Consider the following 26,265-nt stretch of genomic DNA (forward strand, 5'->3'; position numbering starts at 1 on the left):
TTAAAGGGGGGGCCAAATAACTATGTTGTAACAAAAGCTAATTTGATATGCCCACAGTAAAGCAGTGGGTGCTGTATTAGTAATTTGGCAACCAGGTGACTTCGACCCTTTTTGTTTCGTTTGAAAGGGGAAATGTTCTCTCGCTCTCCCGATGTTTCAGGGGAGGGAATAGTGAGGGCAATGAAAATGTACACATTTGTATAACTGCATGCAGTGTTATACAACATGTCTCGCGGGTCTACTGTTCCCAATAATGCCTTGGTCCCAATCAACACCCCCGTAGGGGGGAGGAGGGAGGATATAAAGGGGAAAGGTTGTACTGTGAAGAGGCTGGTGTGAGCGAAAGGGAAGTTATAACATGCCCCCCCCCTTCTCGGGTAGTTCCCCCCTCATTGGTAATCTTCGCAATACTGCGGGGTATGCAATTCTCTCCTCCCCTCCCCACAACAGATTTAGAAGCGGTGGGGCACTGTGACTCGTTTCTGAATATTTAAATATTGGTTTGGGGGGAGAAAGGGGTGAAAATGGGTTGACTTACACATTGTGATGCGTTCCTCCCGTGACCATGCGCTAACAAAATTGTGCATTACCACTTAGGTAAGGCACACCGAATAATCTTTGCGGTGGCACCCATTGGGTGCACATTGCATTGACAATAATGAGCAGAATTGAGCCGCTTCTTTTTCCAACCCTATACGTTGTTTAGCGTTTCCCCCCCCCCCTCTTAGTTATATCCCATTTTTCTAGCCTTTGGGCATTTCACTCTAACTTTCTTTTTGTTACTTTATTACGCTTTTTGCAAGCCAAACACATGAAGGATCCTGTAGTTAGCGGTTCACCAGTTGTTGACGCGGCAGTGCTGCCATGCACTCAACTCCGCGCTAACCGTCGCATGCCCCTGTTGTGGCTTCCCATGTCTCTGTGTAAGCAGTTGTATTCGGAGCATGGAGAGGGCAATGCAACAACCATCGGACGTAATGGTGAGGACAACATGCATGGTAACATGAGCGGGGACAGTGTTGAGCAGGTGCTAGAGTGCCTCTCTGGTTTGGAGCGTGGTGTTCTCAATGCAGTATTGAGGCAGCCCTTCCTCCCCATCCACACACTTCGTGAGGCGTTCCCAGTTGGGAGGAATTACAATTTTGACGACGATTTATTTGAGATCCTTGTGCGGGTGGCCAGCAATGTCGACTCCGTTACCGCCTCTGCCTCCGCGGAAGTGGAAGTTCATATGGGCACGGCTGCTGTTGTCGTGGTGCTGAACTGTTACGAACATGAGCCAAACTTGGCCCTCAAGGCGGTGGGATACGTTTTCGAGAAATACTTTAAAAATTGTGCCTGCCGCTGCGTGGTGCTCGACCCACCAGCAGACATAGAATCAGGTGGTCTACGGGAAGTTCTCATCCCAGTCTCTACAGGAGCATCCATTAATGACGTGGCTAACCACGTCTTGAGAGAGGTTGCATTTGCCATGGTGCGGCGCGCAGACGCACGACTCGTTGAGCTGTCGTCGATGATCGCGTCAATAGTTGAGGCGAAACCTGGACCAAGTGACCTGAGCAGCGTCTTGAGATTTAAGAGTAGTAGCAAGAGTGGGAAGGGAAGTGCCACCGCTGATGCTGCGCCGTCATACGGTTCGGGGACATCGCTGATGAAAAGAAAAGGGGATTTGCTGCTTATTTTAGGTTCGTTCAACGCTGCCCTCATGTCGTATGACGAAGCTCTAGGAGGAGCAGATGCGTTGTGGTGCGCGGCAACATTGGAGGCGATTGCCACACTACGATTCATGCAGAATGCACCGCTGCTTGCGTTGAGGGAAAGCGCTGAGTCCACATTTGTATCGCTTGCATTTGACGGTTCAGTGTGGTCGAATGACATGAAAAAAACTATGGATGAGATAGATAAAGTGACATCAACCCTCCAAGTCTCCCAGCGGAAGGCACTTACTGCTTTAAAGCGTAACACTGCACTTTCAGTCTTGGGGAAAAGGTTAACGAAGGAAGTAGAAGACCCCCTTTCATCGCAGTGCGAAAGTCTTAGGCGTCGGATCAGATCACTTGACGAAACGATGTCCAACGAAAGAGTGGAGAAATACGGGAGGAGGGCTCTAGGGTGCCTGCGGCAGATTATTCACCTTAGTTTCCATGAACTACATCTTTACCTCAACGAGGCACTACAGCTTCTAAGAACTGTTGTAGGCGCAAGGACTCTTTTGCGGGAAAGGGAGTTGAACATACACGTAAAGCGAGCAGAACTTCTGGCAGAGGAGGGCGACAAACAGTCTATGTTAGAGTGCTTCAGTTTAATAAAGGATCTGGCCGCCCAGAGCGGTGATGGGACTTTGCAACAGCGAATTCGTACGCAAATACCCCGTATCTGTGCTCGTGCGGGTTGTTGTCGGAAAGCAATACATTATATCGCCGATGCAGCACTCACCCAGAGGCGGAAGGGGGCGAATGGATCCGCGATTTTGCTACTTTTGATGGCGTGTCGAGTAGCTGGCATTCCATTTCCCGAAAATGGTTTAGGTGACGACATTACCGTCTTGACTTGCAGTCGACAGGGGCAAGATATTTTGAGCCCTGCCGTTGCCAACGGTGACGCAAAAAGTAGTAGCACAAAGAAGGAATGTGCGTCGTTGAGGTTGGGTACACGTCCCTGTGAGGCACAAGCTGTACCATTACTTACAGAACTACTCGACGCCATAACGGAGGAGGGATTTGACTCTGATGCCAAGTGTTCTGTAGCCTCCATGCTGCTATTTGATTACTACCCGTTTCTCAGTGACGACACGCAGGAGTCGCTGATGACACTCATTGCGAAAAAGAGTGCACATTACCAGTCACTTCACTGCTCGACACCTCCTTTTCTGGACGATATGGAGGTACTCCCGTTACCTCCACATTTGGAACCGAAAACAATTTCACTAAGCGGGGCGCAATTCACCTTTATTGACACCGGACGACTTAAGATGACTGTACTCACTTTAAACGGGAAGATTATTCCTCAGGGACAGGTGGTGTGGTCTGTTGGTACTGTCGGTGAGGTGACAGTGGTATTGAAAAACCCTCTTCGTACACAAGTTGAACTCTCATCCGTCGCACTTAGCTGTTGCCCTGTCTCGTCGCTCAACGGTGACGGTGGCACCACGAACTTGGAAGAGGAACACGGTCTGACCACCGATGCGCCGTCGACTTATGTGGTAACCAATGTCACGCTTCAGCCCATGTCGAAGCTTCAGTTGTGCCTGCAAGTGCTGCCAACTACACCGGGGTTTCTCTCTGTGAAGGGTGTGGAGATTAGGTTCAGCAACATGCCGTGGTGTGGAACTTTTATGATGCCTGTGAGGAAGCCAGAGGTGATACCTGTGCTACAGGAACTACCGATGGTATCGTGCGCCCTTGGGGTGAATGAGGTAGAGATTTTTTGCGGGCAAACAGTTGAATTTACGTTACACGTGGTCAACACTGGTAGGGTGCCGGTGCACAAATTTCAAATAACGGTTCACGACGAATCCTGTCAATTAGACACGTGCGAAGGGTGCAAAGAGCGCTTAAGTGCCTCCTCCCTATACGTCACTATCGAACGCGATCCCTCCACTGAGCAACGTTCAGAATCCTCACTTGAAGTTGGTGGCGTCACAACTAGGCGCGTCACAATCGCTTCACCCCTGGGAAGTGACAATAAGGCGTTTCAGCACATTGTGTTCCGCACGTGTATGGAGTTGCCATATAATCAGCCTACCGCTCCCCCCGGCATTCCTAGTGCCGTTCCCGTCTTTGCTGTCATCCCGAGACGCGTTCAGGAAACATACCTTCGTGTCTTTGAGGCTCCAAGTTTAGCGGTAACATCTGTTTCCCTTTCACGTGACAGGAGGTATGTAGAGCTGTGTGTGCGGAATATGAACACGGTTCACACGATTGAGTTGCTGTGTAGTCACTTGAGTTTTGCTAATATACCGGATGCACTGATTGTTGCAGGAGCTGAGTACCTTGTTCCACCCATTGAGATAATCAAGGTGCCACGCGGAACGAAGCAAATTCCACTCCCATGGGTGGTTCGAGGACAGCCCAAGTGCGGTGGCACACTTTACGTGGACTTTTCAATTGCCTCAGCAGAAGCTGTATGCATGGAACCACTGGAAGATGCCATCGTCACCATCAAAACACTCCCAAACGATCTTGGTGGACTTCGTAATCAACAGTTGGTAAACGTTACCGGAGGTGAGTTGGCTTCAATCATATTACCTGTAATGAAACCTGTGCAACTACTTGTTTGTGTGAGCGCACCGTGGAAGCGTGTCGTTCCGCTGCGGGTTCGTCTTGCAATGGAGCAACAAGCGCTTGATATGAGCGTATTGAGCGGTGCCGTTGACGCGGTGCACACTGTAGGCGGTGGGGAAACCAACGATGCAACTCGGTTGTATCAGGAGGTAGTAGAGGTTTTTGCCTTTAAAATGGGAGAACACCCACTTTCCGTAACGCTATCCGACGCGGATGGGCGAGAGACAACACACACTGTAAGGTTGCAGTGGAAACACATCTGAGGGGATGTGAGTCGGTCGACTTCTCTAACGCGTCGGGTATTGTGCTCGGCAGTTTCCTCTTCTGAAGAGGGAGAATAAAGCAGAAGAGAAAGTAGTGCCACCTCGCACGTATTCACCTCGTCTGCTCATTTCCGTTTGCGTTGGCAATCGTTTTCTCACCTCTTTCAGAACAAGCTGACAATTGTAGCCAATCATTCCTGGTATCTGATCGATTTACCCTCTTTATATTGGTGTCGTGCCGCTTGTTTGTTTTATCAAATCGGGTGTATTCATACATATTTATACGCTTGTGTGTTTTCCTTTTAATTTTACTTTTCGTTCATTTGCAGAATCTTTACATCCACTCATTATGCCCCCTATTTTTTGTCTTTTAGCCATCTCCACGTATATTTTAGCAGCAGCGGTAGCCAAAAGGGAAAGTAACCACAAAGGCAGTTAACAAAAGCAAAAGGGAAGTAGTGACAATAGTAGGAACGGAAGGAAAGATAAGGAAATAAGTAGTGCAAAATTAGTGTTTTTAGGGCCTTAACTTGGTGTTGTACCTGCCAGGGTCCTAAGCTAATATAGGTTAGTTTTATGCCTCCGAGAAGTGCTGGGGTGCGCGAAAGGCAAAAGCGAACTCGCGAAGACAGCAAAACCTCGGGGCAACTGCACAAACGCCAAAAGGTCCTGCCAGCGACTGCAACTCACCTCGCCGATGACACTTCTGCAGAGCCGTTCTCACAAGAAGATGTGGACAGAGAAAATCTCACAAATCATGGACCTTTGGCAGCCTACTCGTCGAGTTCCGTAATGGAAGCGGCGAGCTTGCGGAACGAGTTAAAGGAGCATGTAAGCAGATGCCAGCTGATCGTACGGAATGTCGGCTCCCTCGTGCAGCAACGGGAGTCGTCGACTGCGGCAATGGCCACACTGCCTTCCTTATGCAGTATATCCCCCCGAGAGGTAGTTCGCCTCAACGTTGGTGGTGAGATATTCACTGTGCCTCTGCAGTTATTATTAAAAAAAGATGGAGGTGACACCTACTTCGATATGTTGTTTAGGTACGGCGCAGCTGGTGGTGAGGACAGCCCTTACCCGACTAGCTTCCAACCTCCCTTGTTGGATGATACTGGGGCGCTCTTCATTGACAGAGACCCAGGTACATTCCGGTTTATCCTTAACTATCTTCGAGGATCCCGCATGCTTAGCATGCTGAGTGAGGATCGGCTCTCCATGTTGAAGACCGACGCACAGTATTTCCAGCTGCACGGTCTCATAAAGGAACTAAGTGATGAGTCAAAGGAAACGGGCATTAAGTTCAATCCTGGTCCCGGTGTGAACCTGGAGCGGAACAAGTTTCGCGTTGTATACAGCATCGCAACAATTGGAGAAAATTTCCTCATTACAGGATGCCATCGTATAACATTCGAAATACTGAATAGTGAGTATGTAGGAATCGGACTGATATCCGACATGTGTGTTATGTCGGATCAAGAGTTTCACAAAACATTGCACTGCTGTGTTTACTACATGACGGGTGTGTTCTACTCCAACTTCCCGCATCACCGAAAAGAGGATAGACTCGAGGCGCTGGATAAGGGTGATTTTGTCTCTCTCATGGTAGATATGAACAAACGCGTCGCCGAGTACACGCTGAAAGGTTCAGTAAAAACGATACCTCTCGGCAACGCGCGTAAGTTGCGCTTCGCTGTGGTTATGAAAATGAACTCGCGGATTCGTATTGTTCCCGAGGAGGAGGCCAGGAAGTTGCCACTTTTCCGCCGTAGGTTATATTCAAGTGATGTTGACTCTGTGGATAATGCGCTTTCTTTGGCGGATGAACGAGACGGATTCACGCAACTTTCACAGAACAGTGGTGCAGGGGCTGTAGAACTCCCGACGGCGATGACGCTTTTCTCACAGCTACAACAACAGCAACATCAACGTCAGTTACCACCCCCGCAAGGGGCAGTGCAAGACTCCGGTGATCCTAATGCAGTTGATCCTTCACTACCGTTTCTAGATGACGGCAATGGCGGAACCGTGCGGCCGCTCACACTTGATTTCACAGCGGAAGATATCTTTCCCGTTGACGTTGATGAAACGGAAGCGTTTCACCACCGCAGCGCACCGCAAGAAGGCGAATGAGCGCTTGCGGTCAGCAGGCAAAGGAAAAAAAAGCAATGAAAAAGGGTAAGTTGCGACCAGCGTCACAATGATTTTATGTTTATTTTTGCTGTTAGTGTCTGTGTATGTGTCAACCTTCAAAACGGGACGGTTGAGTTGCGTATGGTGCTCAATCACTCTGCTGTTTAGTGTGTTGCTCCTTTTCCAATGTGTTCAAAACCAGTCTCCCGTCAGTCACCACTCAGACAGGTCTGAAAATAATACGGACAGAAGGAAAAGTGAATAAAAGTGGGGGAAAACGGCGGCGGCGGAACGAACAAAAAGGGATGAGGGAGAAAGTGAGGATAATTGATCGTATTCAGTTATTTTTCGAAATAGGCTTTGCAACATTTTCATTTATAGCTCGCGCACAAAGAAAAGCGAGGTATTGAAAAGAAGTTTGAAGCAGTTTTTTTTTAAAAAAAGATCATCTCATCCTTTGCATGCAGGTATATATATATATATATATATATATATATATCTTTTCTCCTCTCAATATTTATTTATATATGAAAACACATCATTATACTTTTGTGCGTTGTATTTCATGTTATTATAAAACTTCTGGTGTCAGTATTGGGCAACTTCGTCTTCTTTTCACATTCTCTTGGTTTCGTTTTAATTGTTTTATTTGTGCTTTGGGTGTAGAAGGGAAAGCTTACACTTCGCAAACAATTTTTCAAAGAGAAAGGAAAAAAAGAAAGCACAGCAAAAAAAAAAAAAAGAAGCATCTGTAGTTTGCAGTTTCATAAAAGAAAAAAAAAGGTAGCAGAGTTAATATACGAATATATCTTTATATATTCCGTTTCCCATTTTTATACCTTGTGTTTTTTTTTCCTTGCTGTTGGTATTGAATAGCCATGGACTACGAAGAACCAGGACAGGCCACACGAGAACTCACTACGTTTGTGCAGGGTCTCCTTCAAAACATGCAGACTCGCTTCCAAGAAATGTCGGATACGATTATCACTCGTATTGACGAAATGGGCACCCGTATCGATGACTTGGAAAAGAACATTGCGGAGCTCATGCAACAGGCGGGTCCTGATGAGGAAGCGGCTCAAACAGCTTCGGCCCCTAAAGATAAGAAAAAGAGTAAGGGGAAATAAAATAATATTATGGCCATATGTTTTAGACACAACGATGCTCATTCCTTCTCTTTCTTCTCTTTCCCAGTTTCCATTTTAACATCCACACACTTCATTTTGATGTACGACTTCGCCGTATTTGTTAATTTACTGACTCTTTGCTCTGTTTTGGATTTTTTTTTTCCCCCCCCCCCCTCCTTCTGTTCATCTCTTCTCGACTTCTGTGTCCACAATTTTGCCTTGTCCAAACGTTTGAACGAATTTAATGTCCGAACCTGTGTGGCAAAGCAGTTGCGGCACGCACTGACGGAACAACAACAACAATAGCAGGAGCACACAAGCTACATTTGCACATGTATTCACGTACGTGTAGGTGTAGGTGTGTTGAAGAGTGAAAGAGGTGGATGAAGTTAGGGGGAAATTAAATAAAGCGGAAGCAAAAAAAATAAAAATGAACAAATGGATGGATGGATGGAAATAACTGGAACTTCCCGTGCAGTAAAGAAATGTCAACGGTAACAGAGAAAAAAAGGGGGGTATTTGAGAGGGGAAAGGGGAGGAAGAGCACACGCACATAAACGCTAAGATGCATATTTATTAATGTATACTCTTATGTATGTGTTTGTGTGTTTGTGTGTGCGTGTGTCATAAATATTATATATAAATATTTGCTGCTTCTGTTTTGTTTTGCTTTTGTTTTCTGTTTCTTTGGGCTGTGGACGGGTCCTCTTTTTCTTTTTTTTTTGTGTGTGTGTGTTTATTTGCCTGCGTGATTGATTGTATCCTTTTGTTGCTTTCTCCTTCCTCAGATTATGTGCTTGAGGTAAAGTACGGCAATTTGCTATTTAAAAAAAATGAAACAGAAACAAAGTTGGGAGGATAATTATATTTGTGTGTGTGAGTGTGCGTGTAAGAGGTTGTCTACATTTACTGAAGAGTGAAATATAAATTGAGAGACAACTTCTTTTCTTTTCTTCTTTCGAAGTAAAAAGTTGATGGTAAAAGTTGATGAGAGGCAAAGAAAATATGAACACTTAGTAGAAAGCACACGAAAGGAAAAAGGAGGAAGAAAATATTTAAGGAAAGATAAAGGAAAGGGGGGAAAAGAGAGGAGCACCGTCTGAAGCGTCAAATATTTTTTTTCTTCGAAAGGAGGGATAATTTTTCTTTTAATTGCTAAAAGAAAGTATTGCCAAAGGAAAAGGGTGGATGCGAACACGAAACTTTCGCCTGATTCGCCAAATTGAAGTCGTTCATTTCTGTGGCTTATGCTGGCCTACTGCAAAACTTCTCCATCTTTATTTCTTTTTTTTTCTTTTCGTTCTCTCGGTACCTGAATAACGTTAGATGCAGGAAGTTCACTAGCCACTGGATTTCGCCACATATTAATTCTCTTGCATCATATGACAACAGGTGGAAAGCAAGAAACCATTTACGACGCGTGCCGAAACGGTAATGAGGCGCGAGTGGAGGAATATGTGCGGCACGGTGGCTCCGTAGTCGAATACGACAAATTCCGGATGACACTCCTGCACCACGCGGCATACTCGGGTAATATTCGAGTTGTTGATTTCATTCTTTCCGCTCAATGTTCTGGACAACAGCAACAACAGCGTATTGACCTGGATGCAGCGGACGCAGATGGGTGGACTCCGTTACACTATGCGGCCGATCGAGGGTTTGTGTCCATTACCGCAAGGCTACTGGAAGAAGGAGCAAATGTGAATGCGAAAGATGGAATGAAGCGCACGCCGCTTCACCTCGCAGCGACCAGCGGTCGCGTGGATGTTGTGAAATTGCTGCTGAGCAGCGGAGCAATGCGGGGAGTGAAAAATGTGGTTGGACTAACAGCGTTGGAGTGCGCCAAGGCTAATGACCAAGTTGATACAGTGAGTGTCCTTGAGCACTGTTTCACCAAGCGACAGCATGCAGAGGTGTGTTAAGTGTAAAATAAGTAAAAAAAAGGAAAGGGAAGGGTAAAATTACAGGGAAGAGAAATGGTGAGCGCCCTTTCGATTTGTTGTTTGTTTGTTTTTATACAGAGCGCACTGCATCCCCCCCCCTTGTTGTTTGGCTCGTATATGTTTTTTTCGGAATTTGGATTGTGTGCCAGTTAGAGTGCATGGATTGCCTTGTCACCGGTACCTTCACAGTACCCCCCCCCCTTTCTTCATAATGTCTTGCTCCGGTTCCCTGCTGTTTCACTTGGGCAAAAGGGATAGGGAAATTTTTTCTTCGATAGGGAGGAAACAGTAAAGCGTTTTGCCTTCTTAAAGACAAGGCTTTCACTTACCTGTAAGTTTTCCCCCGTAAAGCATGGAGAATTCGTGTCCAGGGGAGGCGAGAACGCCACCACGAAATTCTAACGATGGCGGGGGAGGGGTTGAGGCAATTCTCACCATGCAAACCATGTCACCACTTGACAAAGTTCGTCAGTTCTTCGAGGAGCAGGAGGTTCAACTGCAAACTACAGCGGGTGATGAGCAAACCAATACTAACCCTCTGTTGGATGATGTGTTAGACACTGAGCCAATACGGGGTGAGTTGTTCCTCTCTGATGAAGTGGAGGCAGATGAGGTTACTGCCTCGCACGTTGATCCGCAACAGAAAAAAAGAAAGAGGCAGGGCACTGCCAGTGGAGAGAAGGGGCGAAAAGAGTCCAGAAAGGCACGGCGGGCAACTGCTTCCGACGACACTGTTCATAAGAGCAGCAAATACCGCGAAAAGGAGGATGCAAAGCCAATGGTTTTGTTCCGTCAGTCGCAAAAGGCCCTCCGTAAGGAAGCGAGGCATGTGAGTATGAAGGAGGTTCTCTGCCGTTCTTTGCCTGGTCTTAACGATGGGATAAACGAGCGAAGTAATTTATTTACTCCATCAGGCGTATCACAAGCGTCTTCCACATGGTCGTCAGCAGTGGCGGCAGACATAACCAACCGATTCCTCTCCAACGTCCAGCAAAAGAAAAAAGAAACCTTTGAGCGGTTGCTGCAACGCGAAATGACAAATTCACAACTGTCATTTTCTAGCGCGGGAGAAGGGGACGCGAGTTTGGGTGGAGTGATGGGGGAACTTGTGATTGGTGACGAATCAGCCGTCATGACGCCACCGGCTAGTGACTCCAACTTTCTCGCAGGGGAAGGAGCTCTGGTTGAGTTGACGACAGAAACCGCACCCTCCCTTTCGTCCACGCAGGATCCATTCATGTCCTGCAATGGCATGTCCCAGGGGTTTGTAGAACTGGACGAAGAAACAGAGCAGGCGCAATCCGATGCTCTGGTGCGCAAGCACGAACTCTGGCGTTTGCGGCAGAGACACCTGCGGGCACAACGAAGCGGAGAGGAGAGCAATCCCCAGGTGAAGTTGGAAAAGGATGATCACCAGCACAAATCTCTGTCATCGACTTTCACCGGTACCACGCTGTCGACACTCTCCACGGGAGCATTACAAGGCGTTGCAACGCATGACGCTGACGGGGCTATCGATACCGTGCTGACGCACCGTAGTGCTCTGAAGCGGACCATCAGCGCAACACTTGAGCTATCCACTGATCACATCGACATGATACGCCGCGCAAACTCTTTCGACAACATATCTTGCCAGCGGATTGTGGTTTTCGAAGCAAAGAAGGGGAAATAAACTATCGACCAGCGCCTCTAGTTTCATATGCAAATGCGCACGCGCGTGGATTGGAGTGTGTTTGCCCGCGTCACTCCACATTGGTGATTCCCCACATATAAAGGAGCACGTGTATGTGTGCCGTTGCTGTGGAGAATGTATAGAAGTTTCACTCTTTTATTTGCAATCGCTCCCATCGCCATGGTCAATTGCCATTTCACTCGTTTTCGTTTCGTTGGTACTTGTGTAATATTCTTCGCGGCCGCACGAGAGATCAAATAGATTACGCTTTCTATAAACCTCATTACAGAGAGGGATGGGAACTAAGAGGGAGGAAATTGCCTGCACCCGCGCATTGTATGGGAAAGATACTCACTACATTTGTGTTTTCTTTGATTGTTTTTTTTTTCGAAACGTTTTCCGCTTTGGAAAATGTGCTCGGCAGGTAGATACACCAATTCACATATCATTTTAATTCGACCAAAATATGAGTCAACGGAGTATTAAAAGAATGCGTATATTTGTGGTGGCGCATGTAACCATTTTTTTTCCGTTGATAGTGTGCAGTGTTAAAGGAAGGCGAAAATGAGTAAACACTTCGGCATTTCTGATATTTATTGTTTCTTAACAATTGATGTTGCAGAAGTGATAACGTGCTCTGGGTTTTACCACGGCACGGCACGCTATCTTCCTCATTAGGACACCAACCATGCAGCTCACCCCTTTGTGTACCGTACTTACTAGTATGAGACAATACTTTTGTCAGTATATATACTGATGAAGTGTTATGTGTGGACTGCCGGGTTTCCCCTAATGATTTCTTGCTTTTGCCTGTCTTTTATAAATACGTGTGTATATACATCTCTTATTTATTTGTGTGACTACGCGTATTAGAAGTGAAGGGGAATGACAGACTTGGACGCGACCAAAATTTCGATCATATCGGTTAAGAAGGCAAACCCCAAATTGTTAGCGGAAGTTGGGGACGAAGCGAACGAGCTTCCCGTAACCGTGAAGGAAAAGCGAGCGCATGAAAAGCGATGTAACTTCTGTTGCATGTCCATCGGATTACTCTTTTCAGCCTTTATGGTTGTCATGGTGGCGAGCATTGGCACTGGTATGGCTGTTTACACAGAGAAGCGCGCTCGCTACACCGTTAACGGAGTTATGCGTCAGGTCGGTTGGATTTCTCTGCCGGGCCTTCTCGTTGGCACCACCCTTCACTACTTCCTTTCTGAAGCGATGTGGAGCGGGCGACGGAATAGTTGGGGTCAGGCGTGGATGAAGGCCTTTGCCACAAACACTGCCATTTGGTCGGTCGCCATTGGCACAGGGACTTTACTGTGGCGCAAAGGTTTACTCATAAACGCCGCCGGCCGGCGGTTGTATTATCGTTATCCAATTCCTTCTGACCCACTGGAGTATCGCTTGGTGCGCAGTGAAGCGCAGTTTTTTACTGGTATGGGATGGTCCTATTGGTTGAGTGGTGTGGTGAGCGGACAAGTTGGACTCGTAAGTTGTGTGGGATTTTGTGTCTGGAACGATCGGCCATACTTTATGATGAACCCGCATGGAGGGTACGCTCGGAGGTGCATGCCCAACTGGCGCAGGGAACAACTTGCTCGCCAGGCAAATGTCTCACTTTCAGAGTAATTAAAGTAATGGAGTACGCATAGTGTCGTCTATCGTGTAGTGAAGGAAAACGTCGCTTAAGCGTGCTATTGTCATTATTATTGTTATACCTTTCCTGTCACATCCGGTCCCGTGTATATTCCCTGAATTTACAGTCACTTTGTCACACGCATAAAAAGTGGTTAACTACCTTGTCATTATTCACGATGAACCATATATTGTTATTCCCTCTAACACTCTGAGTTTGACCGTGTCATTCCACGCCCTCTTTCAGCGCGTGGTTTATCATTGCACATGTTTCTCTTGTTTTGCAGGACCTTTTATTACTTAAGGTTTCTGAGGACCAACGATCAATAGTATGAACCAGAAGCGAAAACAATAGTGCTTAGCGATCATGACGAAAGATAAAGTTAACTTTAGGTACTCAATGAAATACGCACAGGGTGCAGCTGCAGTGGAAGATAACATCGGCATAACTGAGTTACGATCGCCAACTGGCCGTTGCAGTGATATGAATGAGGAGCGAAACTCACGCCTTACAGGACTGATGAAGTGGTCCTTGGATGATTACGTTGTTAAGGAAATGTGGCCAAGTGAAGCGTTTGCTTCTCCAAGCACCAAAGACTTGCAAAATGTGAGAGGTCCGGCCGCCTTCGCACTAAAAATTGTTGCTGAAGGAATACCAGACGAAACAATTGCCAAGCTCATCGAAAGAAAGTGTCCACCCAGAACATCAGTGAGGTTCACCACCCCCCTGGATTTCTGTAGCTCCCAGGAGCGTATTGCATTGGTATGTAGCCACACACACGCAAGCAAGCGTAACTTCCAGTGCCAGCAGGTGGCGCACGTTAGTGAGGGTGTTGTTTGCATTGGTGGAGCAGTTGACATTTCCTTGCATTTGCATGACATAAGTTCCTTGCCTCTGTGCATCCTCCCTGATGTTTCGTATTCAGTTGTATTCAGAGGTTTGAGAGGATCTCTTGCTGACATCCTTCCCCGTCTCGAAGCCCTCAGAAGCAATGGTTTTATTAATTACACCCACTTAGCACGGCACGGCGTTGGCCTCTTTCGGGCCTTTGAGAGCGGCAGGCAGCTTCTTCATAGGGAATACGCGGAGTTTCTTCGTGGGTATGTGCTTAGCCTCACGGAGCGTTCACCAGCAGTTCATAAGGAACTACCACCATTTCTCGAAGCCATAGTGGACCCAAAGTTGAAGTGCAGCGATTGGGCGGGGGTGCGCAAAGGTTTGGAGTACGCGTTGAAGAGAGATGAGCCGTTGATTAACCTTCCTCAAACTGGGCTTTACTACCCACATCACACGCTTCTGCGAGACCTCGTCGAACGCGCAGCAGATCTCCTACCAAAGGAGCATGACTCCGCCCAAGTTATCCGCAATGCTGTACCACGGCTAATCATTCAGGAGAAACTCAGAAGCGTTGCAGACGTTCACTTTAATGCATTGGCTTCACTTCGGTGGAAAATGTACGGCGACAGAGTTGTACCAGGAGACTTAGTTTTACGCCGCGGTGACAGCGGACACGCGACAGAGCCACTAGACGTGTTTGATGCCCCCGCGGACCATATAAACGGGGGCATGACGTCAGTAAGTCACACGGAGTGGCTTTCTGCTGCCGGAGAGAAACACTTGGATGGCTTGTTAGAGCGGGTTCATTTGGTGAGCAGCGAGAAAGAGGCTCAGTCATTTACAACAGATGATATTGTGCTCCCTGTACTGGGACGCTTTGCGGAGCGATTGATCTTACCCAACACAAAAATGAAAGATGCGTTTCAGCATATTGCACAGGAGTTACAAGTAGAAGGATTACCACGGTTGCGTGCCGCTCCACCCGCAACCTATCGGTGGTTGATTGAGCGTCCAAAGAAGCTCGCTTACTGCATATTTGACGAATCACGAGGTTGGTGTTGGGAAAGTGATAACAATGAACCGATTCGGTCGCAGTTGTATGAAGACCGGGAGGGAGTGCTGCGGCAACCCTCGCCGCTGATGGCTGTCACGGGGAAGAATATGGTAGCACGACGGGGAATACGCGGCACAGAACAGCGCCACCACTATCTGAAACCGGCGAGACGCGGTGGCATGACGTGCGTGGTGCGTATGACACTACCTAGGGGGACGGCTATCACCTCCGCCCTGCGGGAAGTGGTTCAGGTAGCTACACTCGATACGGGAGCGATATTCAGGCTTCTGAAGTAACCTCCCTTCCTCCCCTCCCCCCCTCAATCCCTCTACAGTGGCTGCTGCAACCTTTTCCCGTTTCTAACTGTATCATACAAAATATATCGCACCACACGAAGAGGCACTCCCTCTTCTCACAAAAAGGATGAGTGTCAGTAAAGTTCGTGTTCCTAACACTGAATTTCCTTCGCCAGTGGTCCTGCAACAGGGGATTCAGCTGGTGGATTTTTGAATTTCAATTTTTTCTTTCGTTTTAAAACATGTCGGCGATTAAATATGCAATCTGTGTGAATTTGTGTGGGGTTTCTCTTATTAATTCGATCACTCCGAACGTACTGACGTTCAAGGAGGTAGGCCTTGTGTGTGTATGCTATAGTGGTTCAGTACCCAGTTTCTTGCAATTCTTCACGTTTCTGCGTACAATGAACTAGTGTACAGGTGTATATTTAATATAGAGGTATCACCAACACAACCAAATGCACAAACCGGTGACGGCACGCGTGACTGTGAGTCTCCGTTTCACAGGAGTGCCAGGCATTCAAGGCCAGCGTGTCTTCCGTGACACTTTATCTGTAACGCATCCATACGATAACAGTTACGACAGAATTAGGGATGTGGTGAATGAGAAGCTGAAGTTCATGAAGGCTCCCTTGTGTGATTTCACCGTCTTCCACAAAGATAACAAAACAAACGATGTTGTGGTCGTGGACAATGCGTACTTTGCTGAGCTTGTGAGAGACCTTGTGGGGAAGGCGCTCGCATTGGGTGGGACACGCCCTGCCAGCATAGCGGAGGGTGTCTATAAATTGGGTGAAACACGCGACTTCAGAAGGAATGAGGTTTTAGGTGGTAGCTTTGATTATGAGGAGGAGGGGGAGGAAGTTGTTAGTTTAAGTGGCGTACTTTCGTTCGATGTGGAGGTGACTAACGAGAAGACGGTGGTCGCCAAACCGAGTCTTAACAGCGGCACGGTGGTGCCACTGACAACGGAGGCGTTGCGAGCGCATGTGTCGGACGGTGTTCATGTAGCAATTGGTTCCCTCGTGTGTCCACCCAAACATCCAAATGTCTTCATTCGTGCTGCGGTGATTGGCATTCACTTTAAACAGCTGAACTCAGGGCAATCACTGTGCCGATTAGATCTCTGTGAGCCGGAGGATGTGCGGCAGCAGATTACGGCTGTTACTTTTGACGCTTCCGTACAAAAGGCGATTAGAGATAATCTTAAGGGAGGTGGGAGAGAGGTTGTAGAGCTGCGCAACGCTTATATCCGTAAGAAAAACGAAACAGACATACGATATCAGGTCAACATGCATCCTCTTATAATCGGGATGAACTCCTGCTCACGGATTGAAGTTGTGCGGCTGCTTCCAGCCCCAGTTGCTCTGAACCCCGAGAACGTTGTGACCATGCGGGAGAATTTACGCCCCACCGGAATCATTAACTTTGGTGGCCCAGCTGTCTCGAGTGAGAAACCTGTTAATTCAAGTCTTTCCCAACCGATGCGGCAAAACGCGTCTGCTACAGGTTCCTCTTCGTCGTCATCGGTACAAAGTGGACCGAGGAAGACGATGTTATCACTAAACAGCGCGGCATCCAACACCATAACTCCGATTTCCGGCGTAGTTCCTTCACATCTTGGCGAAGAAATGAGGCGACAACAGGCCAACTTTCTCTCCAAGCGGACGCGTGAAGAACCTCTACCAAAGGAACCAGACACAATCCACGTGTCCGTGAAGGACGTGAGAATGAGAGATATGATTGTGGCGCAGTACGCCGTTAGAGAGGAGGAAACCAAAAATCGAATTCGACGGCGGAAGGAAGTAAACCAAACGTGTATCATCTGCGGGGTAAATTGCGAAGACGAGAGCACTTTAACTTTGGTGGCAGATCTGTTGAAGAACAATAGCGAAAACAGAGGAAGGCGCATCCCATCAATGGCGGAGCTGCGTTGGGCACTATGCGACCGGCGGCAAACAAAGAGCGGACAGGTTGGGAACCGTTTAGTGTGCGCACAATACTTTGTGGATACCCGAACCAACTCCCTTCACGTGGTGCACTGCCGCTGCGCTCATCTTTGTACGGGTTATCAAAGAGGACGAGATTTGGAGGATATTGTAGCGTTAGAGCTACCCATGCAAACCTGTACTCTCTGCGGTATGCCGGGGGCGAGTGTCTTCTGCTACCATCCGGATTGTCGCGAGATGTATCACACAATTTGTGCGTTGTTTTGTTTTGGTTATGTGAACTTTGGCAAAAAGGATCCGCACCTGCCGTGTCCTGCGTGTCCAAAACATACACAAGTCAAACACTTACTGCCCGACGAGGCCGGTCCCGTCACGTATGCGCAAAGCAACTCCGCGTGGTGGGAGGAAGACAAAGTAGTGTTTGATTCCTCAATAGTTGAAACTACGGATCTACGAGACCCGGATGAGAATGAGGGAGCATAGAGGCACTTTTCATTTTTTTTTCTGCACCATACTAACCTAGTCGTTTTTTTTTCATTATTTGCCTGTGTGTTTTAATTAGATCCTTGCCCTTCCCCCTTTTACTCGATTTTTTCTTAATGGTTTGTGATCCTTCGGTTTGCTTCGTCTCACGAAACCTTAACCTAAATAAACTCGGTGCAACGTGTCGCCTAATTTGATCTTGAAAAACAAAAATAAGGCGATGTCATCTCTCGTAAAACCAAATTGGGCGTCAACAAAAGTATACAAAAATTTTTTACTTTTCTTTTTCCTCTTTCCTGAACTCTGCAGCTGGTTGATTCACTTAATAAACATATTGAGAGAGGACCCACTCTTGACACCGGCACCGCAGCGCATCTGTGAGGGCAACCCTCCACCAGAGAAAGAGAGAGACCGGGAGGGTTTTCCTTCCTCTCTCGTCGTCGGCAGCAAATATTAATAACAATAAAGGAACATTTTTTTTAAAAAAAGATTTAAAACATAGCCATTAAAAAAGCACTCGATGGGATACAGGTTGTTGCGTGACAATGTCTTCAAGGCGAGTTGTGCCAAAGACTCCGACGAGCTTCGAGCGCGGCGAGAGCCGACGATGTTATACAAAGAGGATCAACTAGTTGCCCCAGCGTCAGGCACTGAGCGACGCTATACATTGGTACTTGATTTAGACGAAACTGTAATATATGCTCGCGAGGGTCCCCTTTATGCTCGCGCATATTTGAAGGAGTTACTTTCTTTCATAAGGAAAAACTTTGAAGTTATTGTATGGACAGCCGGTGAGCGGGAGTATGCCGAATGCATCTTGGAAGAGATAAATATACGCAATACAGTTCGACACCTCATACACCGCCACAAAACTTGGTTCAGTTTTGATGATTATACGAAGGATTTGACAAAGCTCGGACGAAACTTGGACTACGTTATCATTATCGAAAATTCCCCGGACTGCGTTCGCACGAACCCACAGAACGGTATTATTGTCGATGACTTCAGAGTGAGCCAAACCCCACCCATGGAAGAAGCGGAAGCAGCATGGGAGGGAGACGGAAATAATAGAGAAAGGAAGGCTGGAAGCAGGAGCGACAGCAAAACACGACGTCAGGTGACAGATCGAACTCTCCTTCTCCTAAGGGAAGTATTAAAGGCGATGGTAGAGAGTGGTGAAACGGTCCCTGATTTTCTTGCAAAGTGCCCGTTATTAACTCAACGGCGCGTCATAGGTTCTGACGGTAGCCAAATTCAAACATATCATCTCGGGACCCGCCGCAAACGAGGGATACCTCAACTGTGCGCCTCATCACCTAAACGAAGGCGGGTAACGAAGGAATCGGCTCCCGGTGCCACCTGCACGTCATAAATGTTGGTCGCTGAGCGGATGGCCCACCTGAAAGAAAGAGAGAGAAGGTGGGAAGGATAAATCAGAGAGGGAGTTTTCCTCGCTGCGCCTTTACCCTTCTAATATTGTTATTCTTGATCTATATCTATTTATAAAGATATATTGCATATATATATATATATATTATTGGGGGAAAGTGACACAATTTAACACAAAGATTAGGTGTTATGTGTCGTTGTCTCATGGAAAAGTTGCTTCGCCTCACAGTTCATTAAAAAAAAGGATGGGATTGAAGTATCTTTCCACCAACAAGTATTTAATAATAAAAGAAAGAAAAGAGGGTGTAGATTACAAAACCCGGGTGTTGAGACGAACGTGGGTACGCCTGCCTGCGCATGAGTAAACTTGATTATACCTTCGTACACTGAGAGTTTTTGCACATGACGCTTTGTAACTAATATTGTGTTGTCTCCTCTAGCTCTCCTTCCACTTGTTCTTTAGCATATTTCGTATGTCGCTGGATCCGGTTTGTTCGATTTTACTTTGCGAGAGTTCGATGGGGGGCTGACGTCCGCTGGCAGGGAACGTAATTGTTGAACCTGAGGAATTTGCATTCGGTGAAACTGTTGTTGGGCGGTCTTCGCTTTCAACTGCTGTATCTTTTGGTCTGGGCCCTTGAGTTGTTTTCGTTGTTGTAAGTTGTATGGGTCCGCCCTTCGTGGGGATTTTGCCCGCTGGGAGGTTCCACTACTCGGGTTGGAGGGCTGTGACTGATCTGTGGTCGATGTGATTCCTGTTTTGGTAGTGTGTTAAGCTGGAATCCCAGGTGAGCTAAATAGGCGTTTTTCCAGTTGGTCAATCCGGTTATAAAGTTGCTGGACTTGCTTTCGTATCGCCGCCGCTTTTTTCACGTTCCTGTTCCGCGTTACGGTGGCACTGTTCCACTCGTTGGGTTTCGCTGCTTCTGTGGATAAGGTATGCTGTTATGGCTACTGCCTATGTTACGCAAAAAAAAAAAATAGCACAAAAGGTGACACAGCGGGACCGGCTACAGCGACTGCCGTTTTGCGAACTATCTGTTACCTGTGATACGGCTATATAGATCCTGTGCCTTTAAGGGTAGTGGCCCGATTGGAGATTGAAAGCGTATCTTGCGAAGTGTTTTGGGGCCTCCAACAGTTATCCTCATCGAGGTGTTAATGCCCGAAAAATGGCGGTCACGCGCTCACACCGCGCCCACTAAAAATTCGCCGCTAGACACTAAGCGGGAAGATGCGGACCGAGCTTAAAGGAGTGTTGTGTTGTTCGAGCTAAAACAACCCTAGCGCTCTGTGTGTATCCAGTTCTTATTACTTTCTTGTTTGTGTCTTCTGCACCAATCCATCAAGTTATATAGAAGGCCATATATGCGTGGTTCATGGTTATTATCATAGGCAATCCATTCACGGTGCTCACGATATGGGTGTCTTCATCTCAAATCTCTCTGACAAACTGTCACGTTGGTAAGAAGTATAGTCTATTCTACACCTATCAAAGAGCAGGGCGCCCGACGGTATTGTCATCACTTCGCTGGTCCAAAGATTTTGTAGTAGATAAGCTTGAGATACTGTGAGCACATAATGTATAGTGTGGTGCGGACACTCACCTCCTTTAAAGAAACTTGGCGGTATACAAGCTGTAGTCTGTGTAATATGTTTGCATTCACGGCTATCTTGTTCAGAAATATGTGCAATCTGACCAGTGATACTTTCTTTCTGCGAGATGGCTCATTGGCAGGATTGAGTGCTGAGGGAGCGGAGTAAAAGTGCCACATTATTTTTTTTTTAATTACGTAAGTCGTTGGTGGTGATTGCTACTATAGCGTTCAGTTCTTCATTTTGTTTTTTTTCTCTTTTACCATGGCGTATCGTAGGACTCTGTTGTCAATTGCAAAAGCAATTTTGTTGTTGTTGTTGTTGTTGTTGTTGTTGTTGTTGTTGTTGTTGTTGTTTTGGGGGCCACTGAATGGAGTGAAACGGCGAGTGTGCGTTTTGTGGCTTCCGCTTCTGCACTGGTTATAAGCATGGTATCATTATAGATGCTGTCAGGGTCCCATTATTCACCATAAGCATGGAAGTCTTTCGGAGATTGGGCGTCACTCACTGTAGCAAACCATCTTTATGTACTTTTATCACTAATGATAGCCATATCAGGTGATTGTTGTGTGATCGGTTCCGGGTGGAGCGACTTTCGAGGATTGTTTGTCTTAACGATCTTCCATAAATCTTTAAGGGTCCGTCGCATCGAGTTGTTGAGGATATCATCTTAGTCAATTTTGCGGTTTTGTCACCAGTGAGTCAAGCGTCTTCGTAGCGACTTGACTGTATATACGTAACGAAGCCAATTAACACCGAGTGTAGATGCCACTGAGCGGAATTTTGACCAGAGTTTTTCGAGTTCGATTACTTTTAGCGTCCTGGGGATAGATTCGTCCCCTGTTAGATGAGCTCGTGTTCTTGTTAAAGTTCTATCCCCTATGTGTACGGTATGTTTGTTTCTGTCCCATTTGATGCCGATATAGCCGTATTGTCATCTATACTCCGTTTCGCCATAGGTAACACGGGTTTCTCGGGCTCTCTTGTTTGTACATTTGTATACACATCCGCGGACTTTGTGGTAGGGGGCGTAATTCGTATGTCGTGGATCCACACGTCGATGATTTTTTGGACGTGGGGGAGTAGTTGCTCGTCCGTTCGTACGATACGCGGGTCCTCGGCTAGGACTAATAACAATAACTGCATAATTTCCAGTGATCCTACATAGCCGGTAGACAGCCTCGTGAATTCGTACGCTACTCCATCTTCATCAAAAAACCCAAAGTTTATCTGGGCGCGTGTTGATAATTCATCTTGGAAGGCCGCCGCCTCAAGGCCCATTGTAAGTGCTGGTGGTGCCCATACCCTAGATAGCAACTCCTGTTTAAAATATAGGCATAAGCTCGGACAATAACCATCTGCATATACTTCATCGTTAATTGCTTGTGGCCATAATATCATTCGCCGTTGCCATTTTTTCGCTTCAACTCCATAACGGTATTTGGCCACGCATAGGCTATAATATAGTGTGGATCAACCCTACCAATAATATGTGCGTCTTCCAGTTGCCGTGCATCCTCTCACCGAGGCTTGAATGCCGTCTCACATTCGATAATTATGGCATTGTCCTTGGGCATCCTTTACAGTGCGCTCCATCTTTTTTAAAAAAAAACAAGAGAAATATACACATCCGTTGTCGAAACCGAGGACACGTCCATACAATCAATTGGAAGACGTCTGCCCCTCTCCTTTTCTCTTGATTCGTCATGCTTCCGGGAGGGGGACCTATGGCTGGGCAAACCAGTTAGGAGACGGCAATCGGACGACAATATGTCATGACATGTAATATCACGCAGATGCCAGGTCCGAGTAAATCCAGTCTATGCCGTTTCCAGTGCATGGGACGCCGTTTTGCACTTCCATCATTGTCTCGTCGATTTGGTCCAGTCGTTCGGTGATGCGAGTTCGCCCGTTTCTAAGAGACATAAGCGGTTCTTTGAGGTTGGCGAGGCGGTTTTTGACACCCTGCAATTCCTCGCAGGATATCTTAATGCCTTTAATTTGGTTAATCGTATTGGCATCCAGACGGTTGATGGATTTAACTAACTCGTCCCAGTGTCCGTGTACGACCGTATTTAGAATCTCTGGACCGACCGAGTGAGTAAGAGAGTGAACCAGTTGAGAGGTCTCGCCGACTGTGATCGACGGTCGCTTTATTTGGGTACGGCGACTCTCACGAAAGCAATAAGAAAAGTGCAAAACGCATATTCACATTCAACGGCTCGCGTTGGCCGGAAAATTCTGGAGGGAACGCAGTTTGTCAGCACGTAGTTAACGTGCGGGGGGCGGTGCTGTGCGAACTGTGCTTATGATGCTTTATAAAATGATATAAACCAGGCGAGATCTGCATTCATGAAGACCGTCTGTTTCCGGATCGTGGGGTAGCCGGCGTGTGTGGTGGATGGAACCCTGACCCGCGCGTGGGAAGGCGGTGCAACGCGACCAGATCAAGCAGCTTGCGGGCGTTGCTGACTAATAGTTGTTAAGAGGCAAACCTGTTGGTTTGGAGGACTTTGGGGCGCACCCGGGTGGAGATGTTTCAGATGCGGAAGGGTTGGAAGAGTTGGAAGGGAGATGCGAATCCATCATCTTACGCGAAGTGGGAGGCACGAAAAGGAAGCACGGCAACTGTAGCAAAAGCAACGTGAATGCCAGTGGTGTGTTTGCGTTGTTTCCGCGGCGCTGGAAAGAGTGCAAAGACCGGAAAAATAGAGTTGCGGTTCATGTAAAACCGTATGCGTGCAATGCCCGGTAGTGAAGCAGGATTTAAGAAAAAAAAAGAGAGATAAACATGCGGGGAGGAAGTTTACGAGTTCAACATGTGAAAGGTGTTTCGTAGCAGGGGCTCTGATAATGCACATCAACCTCGTGAATATGCACGGCCCCGTGGCACCGCTAAAGGGACTACGAGCAGTGGAGGGAAAGTGGAGTTAGCCGTAGCCGCGCCGGTGTTGAAACCAAAATAAAAAAAAAGGATGACATGGAGGTAACAGTTAAGGAAGGAGAGGATAGAGAGAACAGGGTGGGGTTGGAATAAAATGTTCCTAGTAAACTTTTGATGTTCACGGGGCACGTGGGACTCCAAAGAGTAAGGAGAGGTGCGCACTTAAGGCACACACAAGAAAAATGCATACTGAATCCGATTGCGCGCTCCGAGGGGTTTCCTGACGCTTTTATAAGGAAGTGGAAAGTGTGAAGTGAAACCCACCAGTGCCCCATACTGCGGCTAAACGTAAGCGAGGCGAGTTGGTCTAAAAGGTTTAGTAGGAAGTACACACGGCGATGGAAAGAAGGACGTTTACAACAAATTGAAGTTGGGCATCCAAGGATTGCTGAGCCACTTGCCCGAATGCACTGCCGTGGAGAAGCTGAAGATGAAGCATGAACTAATAGGCTTGACGAAGAAAGTGTCTGATGGGTTCTCTGCCTGTGCTCCCCAGCAGAGAAGGCCCAGACGAATAGAGAAAAAAAAACTCAGCGAAAAAGAAATTCAATCTAAAAAGAGAAGGGGGTTATCTTCTCACAGGGGGAATACCGACCATCGGAATTGCCACCTTTGGAGTTTTTTTTTGTTAAAAAAGGGATATAAATATTCTCTTATCTTTGAATGCAGCATTGCCTTTGAGAACTTGAAGAAAAAAAAAGTAGCGAAAGAGGTATTTCAGTTCTTTGCGAAAACACAAGTATGTAAGAAAACTCAAGTGCGAAGAGGCCAGTGGTGACAAACACACATATGAAGACCATAAAATTAAGGCTCCTTGTCATCGTGTTCAAGTACGGCAAAACAGTTGCTTGCTGATACGTTTACTATTTAAAAATAAAAACATTTTCTTTTTTGCAAAAATAACACAACTACTGCTAAGAAGGTAAACAAGCTGTTTTACGGGCGTGTCGTCCCTCTGCCGGCATTCCAAACCCTCAAACGAATATTTTGGTTAGAAGGAGCGAATACGCGGCGATGGGATGTATGTCTTTTGAAAATAAATAAAAAAAAATAAAGAAGTTAAGTGCACACTAGTGCTTTGGAAAAAAAAAAAAATAATAACAATAATAGTAAAAGGATCAGAAAATAGTCCTCATTTACATATCCAACACGCACCGTTATGACATCATTAACATCGCGGAAACTAAGAGCAGCAATGGAACAACGTTTGTGCTTAACGATGCCGCCAACACCTCTGTGCCACCTCCATTGGACTCACACTCTCCACCGTCTACGCACGTGTCGGTCTTCGTTACTTCCGTTACATCTTCGGGATCTTCGATGTCATCCTTCTGCAGGCCATCATCATCACTTTTGACAGCAGGGCTTTTTGTGTCAACATTTGTTCCCTCAACTGCTCCTTTGGTGCCTGAGTTCCCCCCATTCCCCTCTTGAAGGTTGTTGTCATCACTTTTGTTGGTCGGACCTTTGGGTTTGGCACCTGCTTCTTCATCACTTTTGCTGCCATCGGGATATTCCATATCTTTCTCATACGGGATGCTGGCCTCCTCCTCTTCTTCTTCTTCTACGTCAGGCGGATCCTCAATGTCTCCTCTACTAACGCCAGGATTGTTGAGGAATTTATTCACCAGCCCTGCTGCTGCCCCCTTTGCTTCCACTTCTCCATTTAAAAGAGAGCCATTCATGAGCATCGCAACCAAGTATGCCAAAAGAGCCGTTAGCCTCATCTATTCTTTTTTCTCTTTTTTTTCGCGTCCCAATGTTGCCTTATCTTGATTTAATTATTTATTTTGAAATAAATACGGGGAGAGCACACCAGGCATTTATATCGAAGGAATGCTCCCAGAAAAAGTTGGTAACTATCAATGTGAGGCTGTATCAAAAGCAATGTTTGTCCAACCCAAAGGTTTGGTACGATTTGGACAAACTTCCGCCCCTCCGCTATGCTGAGTTTGTCTCCCACATTCCGTGGGGAATGGACCAGGCCGTGATGAAACTACGGCGGTTCCAGAACCCCCCCCCAAAGGGAAAATGTTACGGATGCAGCCTCTTTTTGTGTAAAATGTGAAAAAAGTTTTTCGAAAACATGCTTTGAAAGACGATATATGGTTGCGAATTCTCTCCCCCTCCCCCCCCCCAAAAGACCACATTAACCCTTCGCAGCTGGTCAAATACTCAGGGGTAACTCGTCGTCTTCCCCAGTGCATGCGTTTGCGCGTGTCGGCAGCTGTGGCGGAGCGTCGATGTCCCTAGTGGGTGCTCGCGTGGCTCAATGCGGAGGTGGGGATAAGACCGCATGATGCGGGAATGTAAGACTCTGACTGGGGACATCATTATAAACAACCCTCCCCTCCATGCCTTCAAAAAACGCAAACAGGGTTACACCTCCAACGCCCATGTCGCAAACGAAGGAGCGAAGCCTTGCTGATTTCGGTTCCAGGAACGATACCATACAAATTTTTAGTGTTGACGCGCGGCGCAGTTGGTCTAGTGGTAGAATTCTCGCCTGCCACGCGGGAGGCCCGGGTTCGATTCCCGGACTGCGCATCGTTTTTCTGCCGCATGCAGAACCCACCATTTTTTTTTACTTATTTTGGAACGAACTTGCTATTTTTTTTTGTTTGGTTGCTGTTGTTTGTTTGCCATCATTTCGCTACGGT

At 46.9% G+C, this 26,265-nt stretch overlaps 16 protein-coding genes and 1 non-coding gene across 17 annotated transcripts, besides 8 other annotated features; 12 read left to right on the forward strand and 5 right to left on the reverse strand.

The window, feature by feature from the left end:
- Positions 1–811: 811 nt before the first annotated feature.
- On the forward strand, positions 812–4,546 carry Tb09.211.3940 (hypothetical protein, conserved; the record flags this gene model as incomplete). Its single annotated transcript, XM_822442.1, has 1 exon — positions 812–4,546. The coding sequence occupies one exon, from the start codon at positions 812–814 to the stop codon at positions 4,544–4,546; it is 3,735 nt and encodes a 1,244-aa protein (XP_827535.1).
- Positions 4,547–5,122: 576 nt separating this feature from the next.
- Positions 5,123–6,676, forward strand: Tb09.211.3950 (hypothetical protein, conserved; the record flags this gene model as incomplete). Its single annotated transcript, XM_822443.1, has 1 exon — positions 5,123–6,676. The coding sequence occupies one exon, from the start codon at positions 5,123–5,125 to the stop codon at positions 6,674–6,676; it is 1,554 nt and encodes a 517-aa protein (XP_827536.1).
- A 468-nt stretch (positions 6,677–7,144) lies between these two features.
- Positions 7,145–7,175: a microsatellite.
- A 200-nt stretch (positions 7,176–7,375) lies between these two features.
- Positions 7,376–7,421: a sequence feature (A-rich).
- A 133-nt stretch (positions 7,422–7,554) lies between these two features.
- Tb09.211.3955 (hypothetical protein, conserved) lies at positions 7,555–7,803 on the forward strand (the record flags this gene model as incomplete). The annotated part of the gene is made up of 1 exon (XM_822444.1): positions 7,555–7,803. One exon carries the CDS (start codon positions 7,555–7,557, stop codon positions 7,801–7,803), a length of 249 nt encoding a protein of 82 aa, XP_827537.1.
- Positions 7,804–7,986: 183 nt separating this feature from the next.
- Positions 7,987–8,358, reverse strand: Tb09.211.3960 (hypothetical protein, unlikely; the record flags this gene model as incomplete). The annotated part of the gene is made up of 1 exon (XM_822445.1): positions 7,987–8,358. One exon carries the CDS (start codon positions 8,356–8,358, stop codon positions 7,987–7,989), a length of 372 nt encoding a protein of 123 aa, XP_827538.1.
- A 37-nt stretch (positions 8,359–8,395) lies between these two features.
- Positions 8,396–8,428: a microsatellite.
- A 1-nt stretch (position 8,429) lies between these two features.
- Positions 8,430–8,452: a sequence feature (AT_rich).
- A 370-nt stretch (positions 8,453–8,822) lies between these two features.
- Positions 8,823–8,895: a sequence feature (GA-rich).
- A 290-nt stretch (positions 8,896–9,185) lies between these two features.
- On the forward strand, positions 9,186–9,725 carry Tb09.211.3970 (uncharacterized protein; the record flags this gene model as incomplete). The annotated part of the gene is made up of 1 exon (XM_822446.1): positions 9,186–9,725. One exon carries the CDS (start codon positions 9,186–9,188, stop codon positions 9,723–9,725), a length of 540 nt encoding a protein of 179 aa, XP_827539.1.
- A 373-nt stretch (positions 9,726–10,098) lies between these two features.
- Positions 10,099–11,418, forward strand: Tb09.211.3980 (hypothetical protein, conserved; the record flags this gene model as incomplete). The annotated part of the gene is made up of 1 exon (XM_822447.1): positions 10,099–11,418. One exon carries the CDS (start codon positions 10,099–10,101, stop codon positions 11,416–11,418), a length of 1,320 nt encoding a protein of 439 aa, XP_827540.1.
- An 885-nt stretch (positions 11,419–12,303) lies between these two features.
- Positions 12,304–13,050, forward strand: Tb09.211.3990 (hypothetical protein, conserved; the record flags this gene model as incomplete). Its single annotated transcript, XM_822448.1, has 1 exon — positions 12,304–13,050. The coding sequence occupies one exon, from the start codon at positions 12,304–12,306 to the stop codon at positions 13,048–13,050; it is 747 nt and encodes a 248-aa protein (XP_827541.1).
- A 373-nt stretch (positions 13,051–13,423) lies between these two features.
- Positions 13,424–15,244, forward strand: Tb09.211.4000 (hypothetical protein, conserved; the record flags this gene model as incomplete). Its single annotated transcript, XM_822449.1, has 1 exon — positions 13,424–15,244. One exon carries the CDS (start codon positions 13,424–13,426, stop codon positions 15,242–15,244), a length of 1,821 nt encoding a protein of 606 aa, XP_827542.1.
- Positions 15,245–15,702: 458 nt separating this feature from the next.
- On the forward strand, positions 15,703–17,676 carry Tb09.211.4010 (hypothetical protein, conserved; the record flags this gene model as incomplete). The annotated part of the gene is made up of 1 exon (XM_822450.1): positions 15,703–17,676. The coding sequence occupies one exon, from the start codon at positions 15,703–15,705 to the stop codon at positions 17,674–17,676; it is 1,974 nt and encodes a 657-aa protein (XP_827543.1).
- Positions 17,677–18,196: 520 nt separating this feature from the next.
- Tb09.211.4020 (hypothetical protein, conserved) lies at positions 18,197–19,048 on the forward strand (the record flags this gene model as incomplete). Its single annotated transcript, XM_822451.1, has 1 exon — positions 18,197–19,048. The coding sequence occupies one exon, from the start codon at positions 18,197–18,199 to the stop codon at positions 19,046–19,048; it is 852 nt and encodes a 283-aa protein (XP_827544.1).
- A 119-nt stretch (positions 19,049–19,167) lies between these two features.
- Positions 19,168–19,211: a microsatellite.
- A 1,756-nt stretch (positions 19,212–20,967) lies between these two features.
- Positions 20,968–21,017: a microsatellite.
- A 523-nt stretch (positions 21,018–21,540) lies between these two features.
- Positions 21,541–22,062, reverse strand: Tb09.211.4030 (hypothetical protein; the record flags this gene model as incomplete). The annotated part of the gene is made up of 1 exon (XM_822452.1): positions 21,541–22,062. The coding sequence occupies one exon, from the start codon at positions 22,060–22,062 to the stop codon at positions 21,541–21,543; it is 522 nt and encodes a 173-aa protein (XP_827545.1).
- A 387-nt stretch (positions 22,063–22,449) lies between these two features.
- Tb09.211.4040 (hypothetical protein, unlikely) lies at positions 22,450–22,587 on the reverse strand (the record flags this gene model as incomplete). Its single annotated transcript, XM_024642668.1, has 1 exon — positions 22,450–22,587. The coding sequence occupies one exon, from the start codon at positions 22,585–22,587 to the stop codon at positions 22,450–22,452; it is 138 nt and encodes a 45-aa protein (XP_024498459.1).
- A 978-nt stretch (positions 22,588–23,565) lies between these two features.
- Tb09.211.4050 (hypothetical protein, unlikely) lies at positions 23,566–23,880 on the reverse strand (the record flags this gene model as incomplete). The annotated part of the gene is made up of 1 exon (XM_822454.1): positions 23,566–23,880. One exon carries the CDS (start codon positions 23,878–23,880, stop codon positions 23,566–23,568), a length of 315 nt encoding a protein of 104 aa, XP_827547.1.
- Positions 23,881–24,035: 155 nt separating this feature from the next.
- Positions 24,036–24,383, forward strand: Tb09.211.4060 (hypothetical protein, unlikely; the record flags this gene model as incomplete). The annotated part of the gene is made up of 1 exon (XM_822455.1): positions 24,036–24,383. One exon carries the CDS (start codon positions 24,036–24,038, stop codon positions 24,381–24,383), a length of 348 nt encoding a protein of 115 aa, XP_827548.1.
- Positions 24,384–24,638: 255 nt separating this feature from the next.
- Positions 24,639–24,660: a sequence feature (AT_rich).
- Positions 24,661–24,762: 102 nt separating this feature from the next.
- Positions 24,763–25,332, reverse strand: Tb09.211.4070 (hypothetical protein; the record flags this gene model as incomplete). The annotated part of the gene is made up of 1 exon (XM_822456.1): positions 24,763–25,332. One exon carries the CDS (start codon positions 25,330–25,332, stop codon positions 24,763–24,765), a length of 570 nt encoding a protein of 189 aa, XP_827549.1.
- A 32-nt stretch (positions 25,333–25,364) lies between these two features.
- Positions 25,365–25,673, forward strand: Tb09.v1.0690 (hypothetical protein, unlikely; the record flags this gene model as incomplete). The annotated part of the gene is made up of 1 exon (XM_822457.1): positions 25,365–25,673. The coding sequence occupies one exon, from the start codon at positions 25,365–25,367 to the stop codon at positions 25,671–25,673; it is 309 nt and encodes a 102-aa protein (XP_827550.1).
- A 408-nt stretch (positions 25,674–26,081) lies between these two features.
- Positions 26,082–26,152, forward strand: Tb09_tRNA_1. Its single transcript has one exon. It is a non-coding gene; the product is annotated as a tRNA-OTHER (tRNA).
- The last annotated feature ends 113 nt before the right edge of the window (positions 26,153–26,265 follow it).

The sequence above is a fragment of the Trypanosoma brucei genome, chromosome 9 (genome assembly GCF_000002445.2).
Source record: "Trypanosoma brucei brucei TREU927 chromosome 9, whole genome shotgun sequence".
Lineage (NCBI taxonomy): Eukaryota > Euglenozoa > Kinetoplastea > Trypanosomatida > Trypanosomatidae > Trypanosoma > Trypanosoma brucei.